General features: G+C 42.3%; 1 protein-coding gene across 3 annotated transcripts in view; it reads left to right on the forward strand.

The window, feature by feature from the left end:
- Positions 1–13,230, forward strand: part of kdm4aa (lysine (K)-specific demethylase 4A, genome duplicate a) — a 70,109-nt gene that overhangs the window by 24,855 nt on the left and 32,024 nt on the right. For all 3 annotated transcript variants that reach the window (XM_080195326.1, XM_080195325.1, XM_080195324.1), the window contains exons 8-12: positions 745–882; positions 3,564–3,838; positions 6,125–6,321; positions 8,679–8,992; positions 11,739–11,862. In XM_080195326.1, coding sequence (XP_080051452.1) covers positions 745–882; positions 3,564–3,838; positions 6,125–6,321; positions 8,679–8,992; positions 11,739–11,862 — 1,048 coding nt within the window. The remainder of the gene's footprint in view (positions 1–744; positions 883–3,563; positions 3,839–6,124; positions 6,322–8,678; positions 8,993–11,738; positions 11,863–13,230) is intronic.

The raw sequence follows: 13,230 nt of genomic DNA on the forward strand, positions 1-13,230 counted from the left end.
TCTCTGTCCAGAAGTAGAATATATCCAAATACTTCATCTTGCTGCTCATATTTACTTCAGTTGCACTTGCACTGTGTTATTGGTCTGAGGATGTTGCTGAAAAATTGACCCATATTTTGGCAGTATCTAATTTGTGCTGCCCGCTCTTATTTCCCAATTCAAGATAGGAAGGAACTTGTGCAAGGTACTGCTTCTCTCAGTGCAAAGTATTTTGAGAGCAGGAGTGTTCGTTTTATCCAAATGATTTGCAAAACACATCAGCCAGACTGCTGCAGCACTGTGGGTGTATTTACACTGCGGACGGCAGCAGTTCAAGAAAACAGTTCACTCCCACCTTCGCAAGGGCAACGAGAGATGGCCGATAAATGCTGATCTGGCCAGCGTTGCCCACGTCCCGTAAATGCATTAAAAAAGTAGTATTTCTAATTTGCCTATTGATCATCTGTTTTAATTCTTTTTGTACTCTGCTTGTCCTGGTCCCTCTTCTTACCAGAAATTAGGTAATGACCTCTTGTCGATGTTAAATCACTATAAATGCCTATGCTTCAATAATGGGGAGAAGAGTGGGCTAAGATTTTGCTCAGCTGTTAATCCTCAAGCTTATCTTTTTTTTTGTCCTGTTGGTTACTTAATATTTTAATTTCATTTTTGCTGTCATGTTTGTTGCAATTTGTCTTTTTATCTGTAATACATTCATTGTAAGACGAAATTCAGTTTTTAACCATTCTTTTCATTAATTTGTAGGTAACTCAGGAGGCAGGGGAATTTATGATCACATTCCCCTATGGTTATCATGCTGGTTTTAACCATGGCTTTAACTGTGCTGAATCAACAAACTTTGCCACACTTCGATGGATAGAGTATGGGAAGAATGCCGTTCTGGTATGTATTGTTTTTTGACAGGGGAAGGAACCTGTGGCCAAACCATGGCCTTCAAGGGAAATTAAAGATCGTATTTGATTCAAAGAAGCATACAAATTGGTGAGAAAAAGCAATAAGCCTGAGGATTGGAAGCAGTTTAAAATTCAGCAAAAGTGGACTAAGGGATTAATTAGGAAGGGAAAAATAGAATGTGAATGTAAGCTAGTGGGGAACATAACTGACTGTAAATGTTTCTATAGGTATGTAAAGAGAGAAAGATAACAAAAAGCATTAGCACTGCTGCTCATAGCACCTGGAACCCAGGTTCGATTCCTGACTTGGGTCACTGTGCAGATTCCGCATGTTCTCCCCGTGTCTGTGTGGGTTTACTTCTGGTGCTCCAGTTTGCTCCCACAGTCGGAAAGACTTGCTGGTTAGGTGCATTGGCCATGCTAAATTCTCCCTTTGTATACACGAACAAGTGCTGGAATGTAGCGACTCGGGGATTTTCACAGCAACTTCATTGCCGTGTTAATGTGAGCCCACTTGTGACACTAAATTTCAAAAAAACAAATGTAAGCCCCTTGCAGATAGAAACGAGGTAATTCATAGCAGGGAACAAAGAAATTACTGAGGAACTAAATTCATACTTTGCTCTGTCTTCACAAAAGAAGTAAGAAGTCTTACAACACCAGATTAAAGTCCAACATGTTTATTTGGTAGCACAAGCTACTACCTTTGGGAGTCTTCATCACTTACCTGATGAAGAGCCGTGCTCCGAAAGACAGTGGCTTGTGCTACCGAATTTGGAGTTTAACCTGGTGTTGTGAGACTTCTTGCTGTGTTTACCCCAGTCCAACGCTGGCATCTCCACATCATTCTGAAAAGAAGACATGAATAGTGTACCGGAAGCTCTGAGAAACATAAGTTTTAGTGAGGAGCTAAAGGAAATCTGTATTGGAAATGGTTTTGGAGAAATTGATGGGATTGAAATGGATAAATCTCCATGGACTGGTAATCTTCATCCCCTGAGTTGTTGTGGAAGTGGCCTGGAAATAGTAGATCCATTGGTAGTTACTTTCCAAAACTCTTCGGACTCTGGACTGGCTCCTACAGATGGAAGAGTAGCTAATGTAAGCCCGATATTCAAAAAGGAAGGTAGAGAGAAAACAGGGAACGATAGACCAGTGACCTAATGTCGGTACTAGTGAAGTTGTTTGAGTCCATAATGAAGGATTTCATAGCACAGAATTTGGAAAACAGTGGTATAATCAGACAAAGTCAGCATGGATTTACAAAGTGGAAACCATGCTTGACAAATCTACTGCAATTCTTTGAGGATGTAACTAGGAGAGTTGACCAGAGTGACCCCGGTCGATGTGCTTTATTTAGACTTCCCGTTGGCAGGCTGTGACTGGTGGGGTACCACAGCGATCTGTGCTAGGACCCCAGCTATTCATATTATCTATTAATGATTTGGAAGAGTGAACTAAATGTATTACATCCAAATTTACAGATGATACAAAGTTTAGTGGGGAATGAGCTGTGTGGAGGATGTAGAGATGCTTCAGCATGATTTGGAAAAGCTGAGTGAGTGGGCATGGCAGACACAGTATAATGTGGGAAAAGTGAGAGATTATCCACTTTGGTAACAAAAATAAGGCAGATTATTATTTGAATGAGTGTAAATTGAGGGGAGGATAATCAGCAAGACCTGGGTATCCTTGTACATCAGTTGCTGAAAGTAAGTGTGTGAGCATGGCAAGCAATGAAGGAGGCAAATGGTATATTGGCCTTCATAATGAGAGGATTTGAACACAGGGATGGTGATGGTTTACTTCAATTGTATAAGGTGTTGGTGAGGTCACACCTGGAGTATTGTGTGTAGTTTTTGCCTCCTTATCTGAGGAAGGATGCCCTTGCTAGAGAGGGATTGCAGCGAAAGTTTACCAGACCAATTCCTGAGATGGCAGGACTATCGTAAGAGGAGAGACTAAATCAGATTGGGTTATAGTCGTTGGAGTTGAGAAGAGTGAGAGGGAACCTCATAGAAACTTTCAAAATTCTAACAGTGTTAGACATGGTGGCTTCAGAAAGAACATTCCCGATGGTGGGAGGGTCCAGAAGTAGGGGTCATAGTTTGATAAGGAGTAAACTTTTAGATCTGAGGTGAAGAGAAATTACTTCATCCAGAATGTGATGAATCTTGGGAATTCACTACCAGAAAGTAGTTGAGGCCAGAAGGAATTAGAAACAGCTTTTGAGTCTCATGGGATAATCAACAGTGTGTGCATGTGTGTGCGGGGTGGGTGTTGAATTTGATCATAATGAATGGCGGCAAAGGCTTGAAAGTCCAAATGGCCTACTTGTGCTTCTATTTTCTATGTCTGTTTCTATTTATGATAGTATTTTGTTGCTCTCTGGAAGTGCCACAGATTTTATAAATGCGTTGATTGATTTGTGAACAGTGCAGAGGTTTTCATGTTGTATTTGATGAGAACAGTTTGACATATAACTAATCCAATTGTTCATTATATAATCAATTATATATCTTTCTATTTGTCAGAAATTTCATTTTTCTATAATTTACTTGGCTTTGTTCCCAATTCGTGTGCATTGCTGTGCCATGAATAGAAGGCTAAATGTTGTCAGTTTTCTGTGTATTTTGGTAATGATTACAACTTTGTTGTTTTTTAATCCAGTGTTCATGCAGGAAGGATATGGTAAAAATTTCGATGGATGTTTTTGTGCGCAAGTTTCAGCCTGAACGTTACAAGTTGTGGAAAGTAGGAAAAGACAACATTTTCATTGATCACACACGAGCCACTCCAGAAGCAACTGAATTTCTTGGTGAAGAGTTGAACTCTGTAACTTCAAAGAGCCTGAAGGACCAGGAGGCTGATGAAGCTAAAATGGAATCCGATGACAAAGTTGAAAAAGAACACTCCCAGCAGGAAGATGTTGATGAAATTAAAAGGTTGAATTTCTTCTACTGCTTGTACCTCTTGGTGCTAAGTTGGTTAAGTCCAGTATTTTGCAGGGAAATACCACTTTGTTGGTGACTGCTCCAATATGTTTAATATGATGTCCATTTTCAAAGGGAAACAGTTGCTTGAGACTTTCTTTGCACAGATACAACAAGTTAATGTTGGCAAGTGCGAGGTGGTCCACTTTGGTAGGAATAACGGTAGGAAGGATTATTACTTACGTGGAGAAAAACTGCAGCAGGCGACAGTGCAGAGGGACCTCGGGGTCCTTGTGCATGAGCCGCAAAAACCCAGCTTGCAGGTGGTCAGGAAGGCAAATGGGATGCTGGCCTTCATAGCGAGGGGGATTGAATATAAAAGTAGGGAGGTCTTGCTGCGGCTGTATAGGGCATTGGTGAGACTGCAGCTGGAGTACTGTGTGCAGTTTTGGGCGCCGTACTTATGCAAGGATATTTTGGCCTTGGAGGGAGTGCAGAGGAGGTTTACTAGGCTGATGCCGGGGTTGAGCTATGAGGAGAGGCTGAATAAACTAGGCTTGTACTCAGAGTTTAGAAGAATGAGGGGAAATCTCATTGAGACATGTTAGATGATGAATGGGATGGATAGGATAGAGGTGGAGAGGCTCTTCCCACTCAGAAAGGACAGCAGGACTAGAGGGCACAGCCTCAAGATAAAGCGGGGGCGGTTTAGAACGGAGTTGAGGAGGAACTTCTTCACTCAAAGGGTGGTGAATCTCTGGAATTCTCTGCCCGTTGAAGTGGTGGAGGCTGCCTCGCTAAATATTTTTAAGACGCGGGTTGATGGGTTTTTGATAAGAGAGGGGATTAAGGGTTATGGGGAGAGGGCGGGAATGTGGAACTGAGCCACGACAGATCAGCCATGATCTTATTGAATGGCAGGGCAGGCTTGAAGGGCCAGATGGCCTACTCCTGCTCCTATTTCTTATGTTCTTATGTTCTTAAGTATCTTTTTCAACTAACAGTAATCAGTAGTTTGCAACTTCATGCCTGTGGTGCTCAAGTTCAAACATCTGTTTCCATTTCTTTCATCTGATAAAATTGATTTTTTTCCTAAATTGTGAAGCTGTAGCAGTGGAATTTAGCTACAGTAATGTTCTGTTACAACAAAAATTGTAATTTCAAGAACTATTTTACCAATGCTTTATTCCTACATCTTTAACAAGGGAGTAACTTGGTCAACTTGATTCTGGCATGCAGTTCCTTAGACCCATAGTTTGAATGTCCATCTTTAATACTCTTTCTGAGCAAGCTGTTTATTTAACTTTTAGCAGCGGGCATGCTCAGAACAATCTCCTAACAATTGGATATTTTACAGAAATATATGATTAAATTAATTTACGAGCCAAGAAGAATTAGTTATTTCCTATGAGTATTTGTTGATTCATTTTGCAAACGGACATTAAGCTTCCATTCTGTATGCATCAAGAACAACCTGGTGACAGGATGGACGTGTTGAGTCCTCTGCAGAAATAAAGCCTGCTGCAAACTTTGAAATACTTTGTCACTAAGTCAAGGGGCACTGTAAAAAATGTACAAGTGTGTACAAAGTAAGAAATTAGACCTTCATTTAGATCTGAGTGCTTGAAGTGTGTCAACATCATGTGTTTGAAAACTTAATTTGGAGTAACCTCATGTTGCTGTTGGATAGCTGCTAAGTGATACCTCCCCAAGGTTACATATGTTACCTGTCAAAGCAATGTGAGCTCGAACTGTGTTTAAATATTATATTGAATTGCCTGACTTTAATAAACCACCATGGGGAAAATCTCAAATTATCTGTCCACTCTATTGATGGAGATGAGGAAATATATATGGCAATAACCATAAATGATCTGTGCAGCACTAAGCCATACAGACCACAAGTCTCTGGTGCAGTGCTGTACAGTGGAAGCACCTGTTAATGAACAAAGATAGGTCATCATACTTCAAAAATGGAAACCAGCCGTGGAAAGTAGAGGAGAAAATTGGTGGAATGCAACAAATTATTGTTCAGCGAGGAATAGATTTTTGTGTTTGTAGATGTGCTTTAAGGAAGGCAATCTGCCGTTCCTTAGCTGGTTTGATCTACATGTGACTCCAGAGCCACAACAATGGTTGACTCTCAACTGCCCTCAGGTAACAAGGAATGGGCAATAAATGCTGGCCAGCCAGTGATGCCCATGTCCCATGAATGAATTTTTTAAAAAAAGATAGCAGATCATCTTTTGGTTGTGCTTGTTCTCTATAATTTGCTAATGATCATCTTTTATTATCCAGTCCAGTAAAACATCGAATAGGAACAAAAAGACACAAGGTTTGCCTCGAGCTGCCACAAGAAGTAAGTGACAATACTGCTATCTTGAAGGAAAGTGAAGAGTGTAATCCTGTTCCACTGATTGAGTCTGAAGACCTCAAGGAAGAACTGAAAGAGGATCAGAAGGGCTGCTGTAAAGTGGAAGTTGACAGTGCTCCAGGTAGGATTTGGTAGACACTATTCCAGTTACTGTAATCAACAGTTGCAATTTTGTTTTTTTTCCCTCTCCTGAATGCTGTGACTTTTTCTATGGCATGGTTGCAGCCTATTCAATATCTTGCCAGGATGTGAACTGAGAGAGTTAGCTGCAGTTTGTCTACAGGGTAAATTGGGTTGAATTTCCTGGACCACCTGCAACCAGGAAGGTAGGCGGTTGGAGCTATAAATTAGGATGCTATGCTATTGGTGACTAGCCCACCCACCCCCCATCATTGCAGGAATGGCTGTCCCCACTTGTGTTAGGGGAAGGAAAAGGGAGTCTGTGTCTTTGTTCTCTGGGTTCTAAGAAAGACTCTCCAGATTCTAGTCTGGTGGTGTTAACCCAATGGGCTGCTGGCTGGGATGGGTTGGGGAAGGATTGCCTTTTGTCAAGGATCTGGTCCCAATCAGAGGCCTCTCCTCCTTCCCTGTCCAACATAACCCCATCACCATACTCGGAGGCCTGTGAGCCTAGCCAGATCGCATACGTCTACATGTCCACATCCATTTTGAAGACCACCTCCTTGGCTTACGTGCAACACCAGAAGTGGCCATTTCTCCAGCTGGTGCTGTTGACGTGCAGAGCTGCTGGACTTCAATGAATTGGCAGCTCTGTGAGCCAAGTCATCTTAGGGGCAGACAGCAGTCCTGACTCCTACAAGTTTGGACCATCACAGGCTACGCCAGCCAAGCAAGGGCAGGCTTGCCCCCAGTATTCATGTTAGGCTGTGTGGAACTTTGGGGGGGGGGCGGGGGGGTGCTCATTCAAAGAGCCAGTGCAGATACAATTGACCAAATGGCGGCCTCCTGTGCCATACACATTGTGATATCTCTATAACGTCAATAATTTCAGTAAGAAGTCTCAGAACACCAGGTTAAAATCCAAGGCGCAGTGTTCCAAAAGCTCATGCTACTAAATAAACCTGTTAGTCTCACAACAGCAGGTTAAAGTTGTCTTACTGTGCCTACCCCAGTCCAACACCAGCAACTCCACATCAGTAATAATTTCTGAAGGCCTGTTACTGTTTTGTGATGAGTGTTGGCATCTTGAGTGTCACACTGTATGGGAGCAGGACACTTCAATTAACTTATTCAAACTGAACTCCTAGAGTGCCATTTAGCTTTTGCAGTTGCTACATGGATTTTACCCCGGGTTGGGAAGCTTGACTGGAAGGGAGTGCATTCCTTGCAGGCAAGAGCCTTCCCCAGCTGCTCGAGTAGGTCTTCGGCTCTATACCTTCCCACAAGTTTTGATTGCACCAAGCCTCAATGGCTCTTCATAAAAGCAAGTTACTGCAGATGCTGGAATCTGAAACCAAAAGAGAAAATGCTGAAAAATCTCAGCAGGTCTGGCAGCATCTATAAGGAGGGAAAAGAGCTGATGTTTTGAGTCCAGATGACCCTTTGTCAAAGAAATTTAGAAAAGTGGAAGCAAAGGGAAAAGGTAAGGGAAGAAGGAACGAGTGGTGTGTGTGTGTGTGTGGGTAGGGAAGAAAACGGAAGAAAGACAATAAAAAAAAGTAGGGAGCAGTAAAAAAATTAAACAAAATAGAATAAAAACAAAGAAGGCTGAGGTGGGGTAGAGCAAATCATTTATCCCCCTTCGCTTCCCCTTTTTCTAAATTTTACATCTGTCCGACTCCCCCCGCCTTCCAACATTGTCATCGGTCACAGCTTCTCTGCCGTTAGGCTATTCACACCTTTTATTCTCTCTGTGGACAGCCGTTAGCAGTCTTTTCTGCTCATTTCTGTGGTTATGACTCATCTTTCATTCCCTTACCCTGCAGCATAAATATCTCCCACATTCTATGCCTATTAGCTTTAACAAAGGATCATCTGGGCTCTTTCCTTACAGATGCTGCCAGACCTGCTGAGATTTTCCAGCGTTTTCCCTTCTGGTCTCGATGGCTCTTCCGTGCCAGAGCAACATTCCCTTTTCTATTCCCAGCTCCAATTAATGAAGTTCTGGCTTTCTTGCCTTGTCAATTTGGTCCAGTTTGTGAAATGGAAAAAAATGCAATTGGCCCTCTGCATCCTCTGTCTTTCTGAACTGCTTGTATCTTCTCATAAATTTGGGAGTTTTTGTTTCAGTCCCACGACCTGGTAGACATAATGACAGATGGTGTGAAGCCCTTGCATATTTTTCAAACAACAATCTAATACAATTAAGAGTGTGAGAGATTCTGCTGAAGGTTTGCTATTGCTGTTGAAATTGAGTGCACAGAGATTCTACTTGAGTATATTTGTTATGAACCACAGGATTGTGTAGTGAAATAGCAATTTGTTTTCTGCTTATAATACATTTTTTCCTTTTTGCAGAACCTGGTCCAGCACAAGTTGAACCAAATGGTGAAAATAGTCCACCAGAGGAGAAGCTTACCTTGAAGCGAACTATGTCCAGTGCAGTGGACACTCCTGTTACTGTGTTAAACTTCTCTGTGGCCAGTCCTTCCCAAAATACTCGTGCCCCATTTGTGAAATCGTATGAATCCAGCTCATCTGATTCAGAGACTACAAGTACTCAAAGTTCAAGTCAAGAGAGTGCTGCAGAGGACTCTGATTATAGCCCAGATTGGAATGAAACAGTTAAAACAAATATTGGAACTAGTCTCAATGAACAAGATCTTGCAGAGGTATTTATACATTGCTTGGAGATGTTTCTCTTTATCTGTCCTTGAGCAGTCTCTTTACCTTATAAAGCAAGATACATTAGTCAAATTGATGCAACATTAAGAGTATGGTAGAGAAAATAGTCTCAAAATCGCACTAAGTAAACAGGGTAAGATAACTCAAATCTTATAAACTACTGATCCACAGGTTGAAGAAGTCTTCTGAAAATCGTTTGTATGATCACTTTGCTTCCCTTTTGTGAATATTTGCTTTAGCTGACCCAAGTGCATTATTCACAGCATTTTCATTAGAGGATGTTTGGGTGAAGGATTTTTGCACATTGTATACTCCTATGCCCAAGAGAATGCCTAGAATCACCTTGAATTTTACAGGGGGCATTTCAACCAAAAATTACTGTGGTGGTCTCTTCAAAAAGCAATATACAATCCCTTTGATAAGATCATCGCCTTCAGCCATATCCTCGATTCAAGGATGACATCGAGTCTGGGTCACAGGTTTCTGCTATGGGTGATCTTGTGACTGAACAGGTTGATTCCTGACCCACAGCCCTTTGGGCACATAAAGCAGGACATCCCATGAGGTGGTGTGTTCTGAATGCAGGGTTTGCTTCCTTTCCTTGCCTTCTCTGCCGCCTGTCTACCTCATTAGGATATTTGGACTTCAAGCATGATGCAGTTTGATAGACAAGTTGGTGCTATGTTGACTGATTTATCGAAAGCTCTGCCCGACCATAGTTGCCTATGCTGGCAAGTTCAAGAGGAGCTTCAGAGTGTTTTTGTAGCATTTTCTTTGCCTTCCCCTGGAACACTGGCCGTTTGGGACCTAGTCGGGAGACGCTTTTTGGCCATCCGGACATGGGCCGGAATTCTCCCAGAAAATTCTAAGTGTTGAATTTGTGTGAAAACTGGAGTAATTCATGCTGTTTTTTTTCATTGGGAGTTCAGAGCATAATCTTCCACGTTGTGCACTGTAGAGGCCACCATTAAAACCTAGGAAACGGGGCCTATTCCTGCTGGAGAGGCTGAGCAGGCCACGCGCGTCTACAGGTCTATCAGTGCAGAGGCCCCACACTGACAGCCTCCCAATTGCTGGCGCCCCGACCCCCAACAGTTCCATCCTTCCCCCACCGATTCTTAGGCAGAGTGGCATCGGGACCCCCATGCCCCTTGGGCAGTGCTGGTGCCCAGGCTGGCACTGCCAGGGTGCCATTCCCCAGGGGCCACCCCACACTTGACTCTCTAGGGGTCCTAATTTCCCCTGCTTTACTCTCTAGCAGGGTTGGGCCGCGAGCTCCCTGAAAGTGAGGAGCTATTCTAAACTGCGCTGAAGTGAAACATTGTGACAGTGCCAGGAATCGTGCTGGGAGAGGCACTCAGGACCGGATGCCTACCGTGGATTGCATTAATCCGGCTCCACTGATAGCTCCCACTGTGCTAGCAAATTGGTGTAGCAGAATGGAAGAATCGCCCACTTGGTGTCTGATCCATCAGAATTAATAGTTATCTTGAAGGTAGTGAGAATTATCGCATTCCTGAAGGGAACGAGCATAAGACCTCTGGAGTTGGCTCAAGTTGTAGAAAAGCTAGCAAGCTGATTGCAACACCAGAAATGGCGAGCAGAGATTAAAAGTAGCTGCTCTATCTGATAAAAGTTGGAAGTAATGTTCCAGAAGAAATATGATTAGCAAATTAACTTCTAATATAGGTAGGTGTGAGGAAGTATAGGAATTGTGTAGGAAGAATAAAAAGGCTGCATGCTGCTTTAGAAAATGTGTCCTAATGAGGTAGAGGAACAAAAGGATCCGTGGGTTCAGATAAATCGCAAAACATATTGATATGGGTTAATGAAGCCGTTTAAAGATAAAAGGAACCGAAGTTGGGTTTATTTTATGTTAATGTAAAATTTAAAAGCAGAGAAGTTATCCTAACCATGTATAGAGCCTTGGTTAGGCCACACAAACTCCGTGAACATTTCTGGTGGTGTTATAACATTTGATGGAAAGCTAAATAAACATACAAGAGAAATAGGATATCTGGAGGAAATGGGTATGAGGAGACTTGTCAGGGACATGAGCATGACCTTGAGCTTCCACTCACCTATTACTTCAATTCTCTGTCCCTCTCCCACTCTAAACCTCCTGTCCTGAGCCTCTTTCACTGTTCCAGTGGAGCTCAACTTAAGCTCAAAGAACAACACATTCTGATTTAGTTCAACATGTTCAGATCATAACCTCTGTCTCCATTGTTTTTCTTGATTTTGGACGTTTGATGAATCTGTTTGCTCGTTCGCACCTCCAGATGTGTTTTTGTCTCTTTGTGTCCCAATCATCTTTTGCCTTAAACCATCATTACTTTTATCAGTGGCATCCTATCACAGATATTCCCTTTTGTTCTGCACCCTTTCCTCTACTCTTATTTGCTTAAAACCATTTAAAAGCATTTCTGTTTCTGATAAAAGATCATTGATGTGAAACTTGGCAGCCGTAACTCTGTTTTACACTGTTTTCAGCATTTACAACATGAATTATAACCAGTTTACCTCCAACCTCATGTCTGTCTCTGCTGAAGCATATTTTGTACGTGAAATGTTACACTTGATCAATTGGGCTCATCAGTAACTTTTAGCTTCAGTCTTAAAAGTATTTATGCTAACAGAAAATTTGCAAAAAGGATGGCTGTCGTCCATCGCTGAAATGGAACTTCTGTCCCTCCAAAGGGAGTTCAGATTTATTGTTTTATTCTCCCACAGATGGCTGAGCAATATATGAAAGAGATGAAATCTAAGAAGAAAGCCAAGAGTCGGCGCCAGCCTCTGAGTAAACCACCGCGGCACCATCCACTTTCTGTGGTAAAGGACTGCGTTAGCGATGAAGGTGTGTAGCTACACTCAGACTTAACATGCAGCCATATTCAAGAGGCTTTACTGTTGAAATCTTTGTTAGGGACTGAATTTTATTACATTAGATTAATTCTCTGAGGTCAGTGATGTAGCAATGCTTGTTTTTAATCCCATGCCACAACATGTAGATAACAGATGTGTTCTCTTGCGGTTGTCCTCTATATCATGGGTAAAATGTATGCTGTAGAAAAACCAAATTTGTGGAAAAGCATGCCTTGTTTTGCTAGCTTTGAGACATCTGTTGATTTTTATTCTGCAATTGAAACCTTTTCTCTTCGTGGCTAGCTCTTGGTTAAAGACTTGAGTCACTTCATGTTGCCAAAGTAGCATGCACTATAGAATGAGAAAATGTGCTGAGGAAAAGCCTGAGACTTAAAGGAGGCAATGGGAATATCAAATTTAATTGCAATTTAAGATATTTTTAATGATCTGGGCAAGTGCTGAGCGACCTGCGGCTGCCCTGAGTTTCTGAGCGAGGCCCACAAGACATTTGTTGACTATTGCCCACCTGCAGGGTTACCACACTCTGCTGATTTCCATCGGCATAATTTTTTTCCTACTGGCATGACTGAAGTGATATTTCTGTGAAGCAAGGGCAAGTGAAGTGATTGTACGCAACATTGACTGAGAGAGCTGTATGCAAAGTGTAAATTTTTATTTTGCTTTTGCCATTTGAATTTTATAGTTCTACAAATGATTAAGCACTTCCTATAATTTGATACAAAATATTTGGTGTGTATTAAATGTACTTAAGAACGTAAGAAATAGGAGCAGGAGTAGGCCATCTCGCCCTTCGAGCCTGCCCCACCATTCAGTAAGATCATGGCTGATCTGAAGTGGCTCAGTTCCACTTTCCCGCTTTCTCCCCATACCCTTAATTCCCTTGCCTACCAAAAACCTATCTACCCGTGTCTTAAATATATTTAGCGAGGTAGCCTCCACCACTTCAACGGGCAGAGAATTCCAGAGATCCACCACCCGTTGAGTGAAGAAGTTCCTCCTCAACTCCGTTCTAAACTGCACCCCCCCCCCCCCCCACCAATCTTGAGGCTGTGCCCACTAGTCCTGCTGTCCTTTCTGAGCGTAAAGAATCTCTCTACCTCTACCCTATCCATCCCCTTCATTATCTTATGCGTCTCTATAAGATCCCCCCTCATCCTTCTAAACTCCAACGAGTGTAGACCCAGTCTGTACTTAATCATATTCATGAGTCCTGGCTAGTGAATAAGCCTGATTTCAGTCTTGCATGTGGCCCATTCACAGAGCTGGGCCATCTCAGCCAATCAGCAAGCTCTGCAATATAATAATGTGAAGGGTTGTGAAGAAAATTTATGTTGCATTT

This window comes from Carcharhinus amblyrhynchos, chromosome 9 (genome assembly GCF_965287045.1).
Source record: "Carcharhinus amblyrhynchos chromosome 9, sCarAmb.v2.hapA, whole genome shotgun sequence".
NCBI lineage: Eukaryota > Metazoa > Chordata > Chondrichthyes > Carcharhiniformes > Carcharhinidae > Carcharhinus > Carcharhinus amblyrhynchos.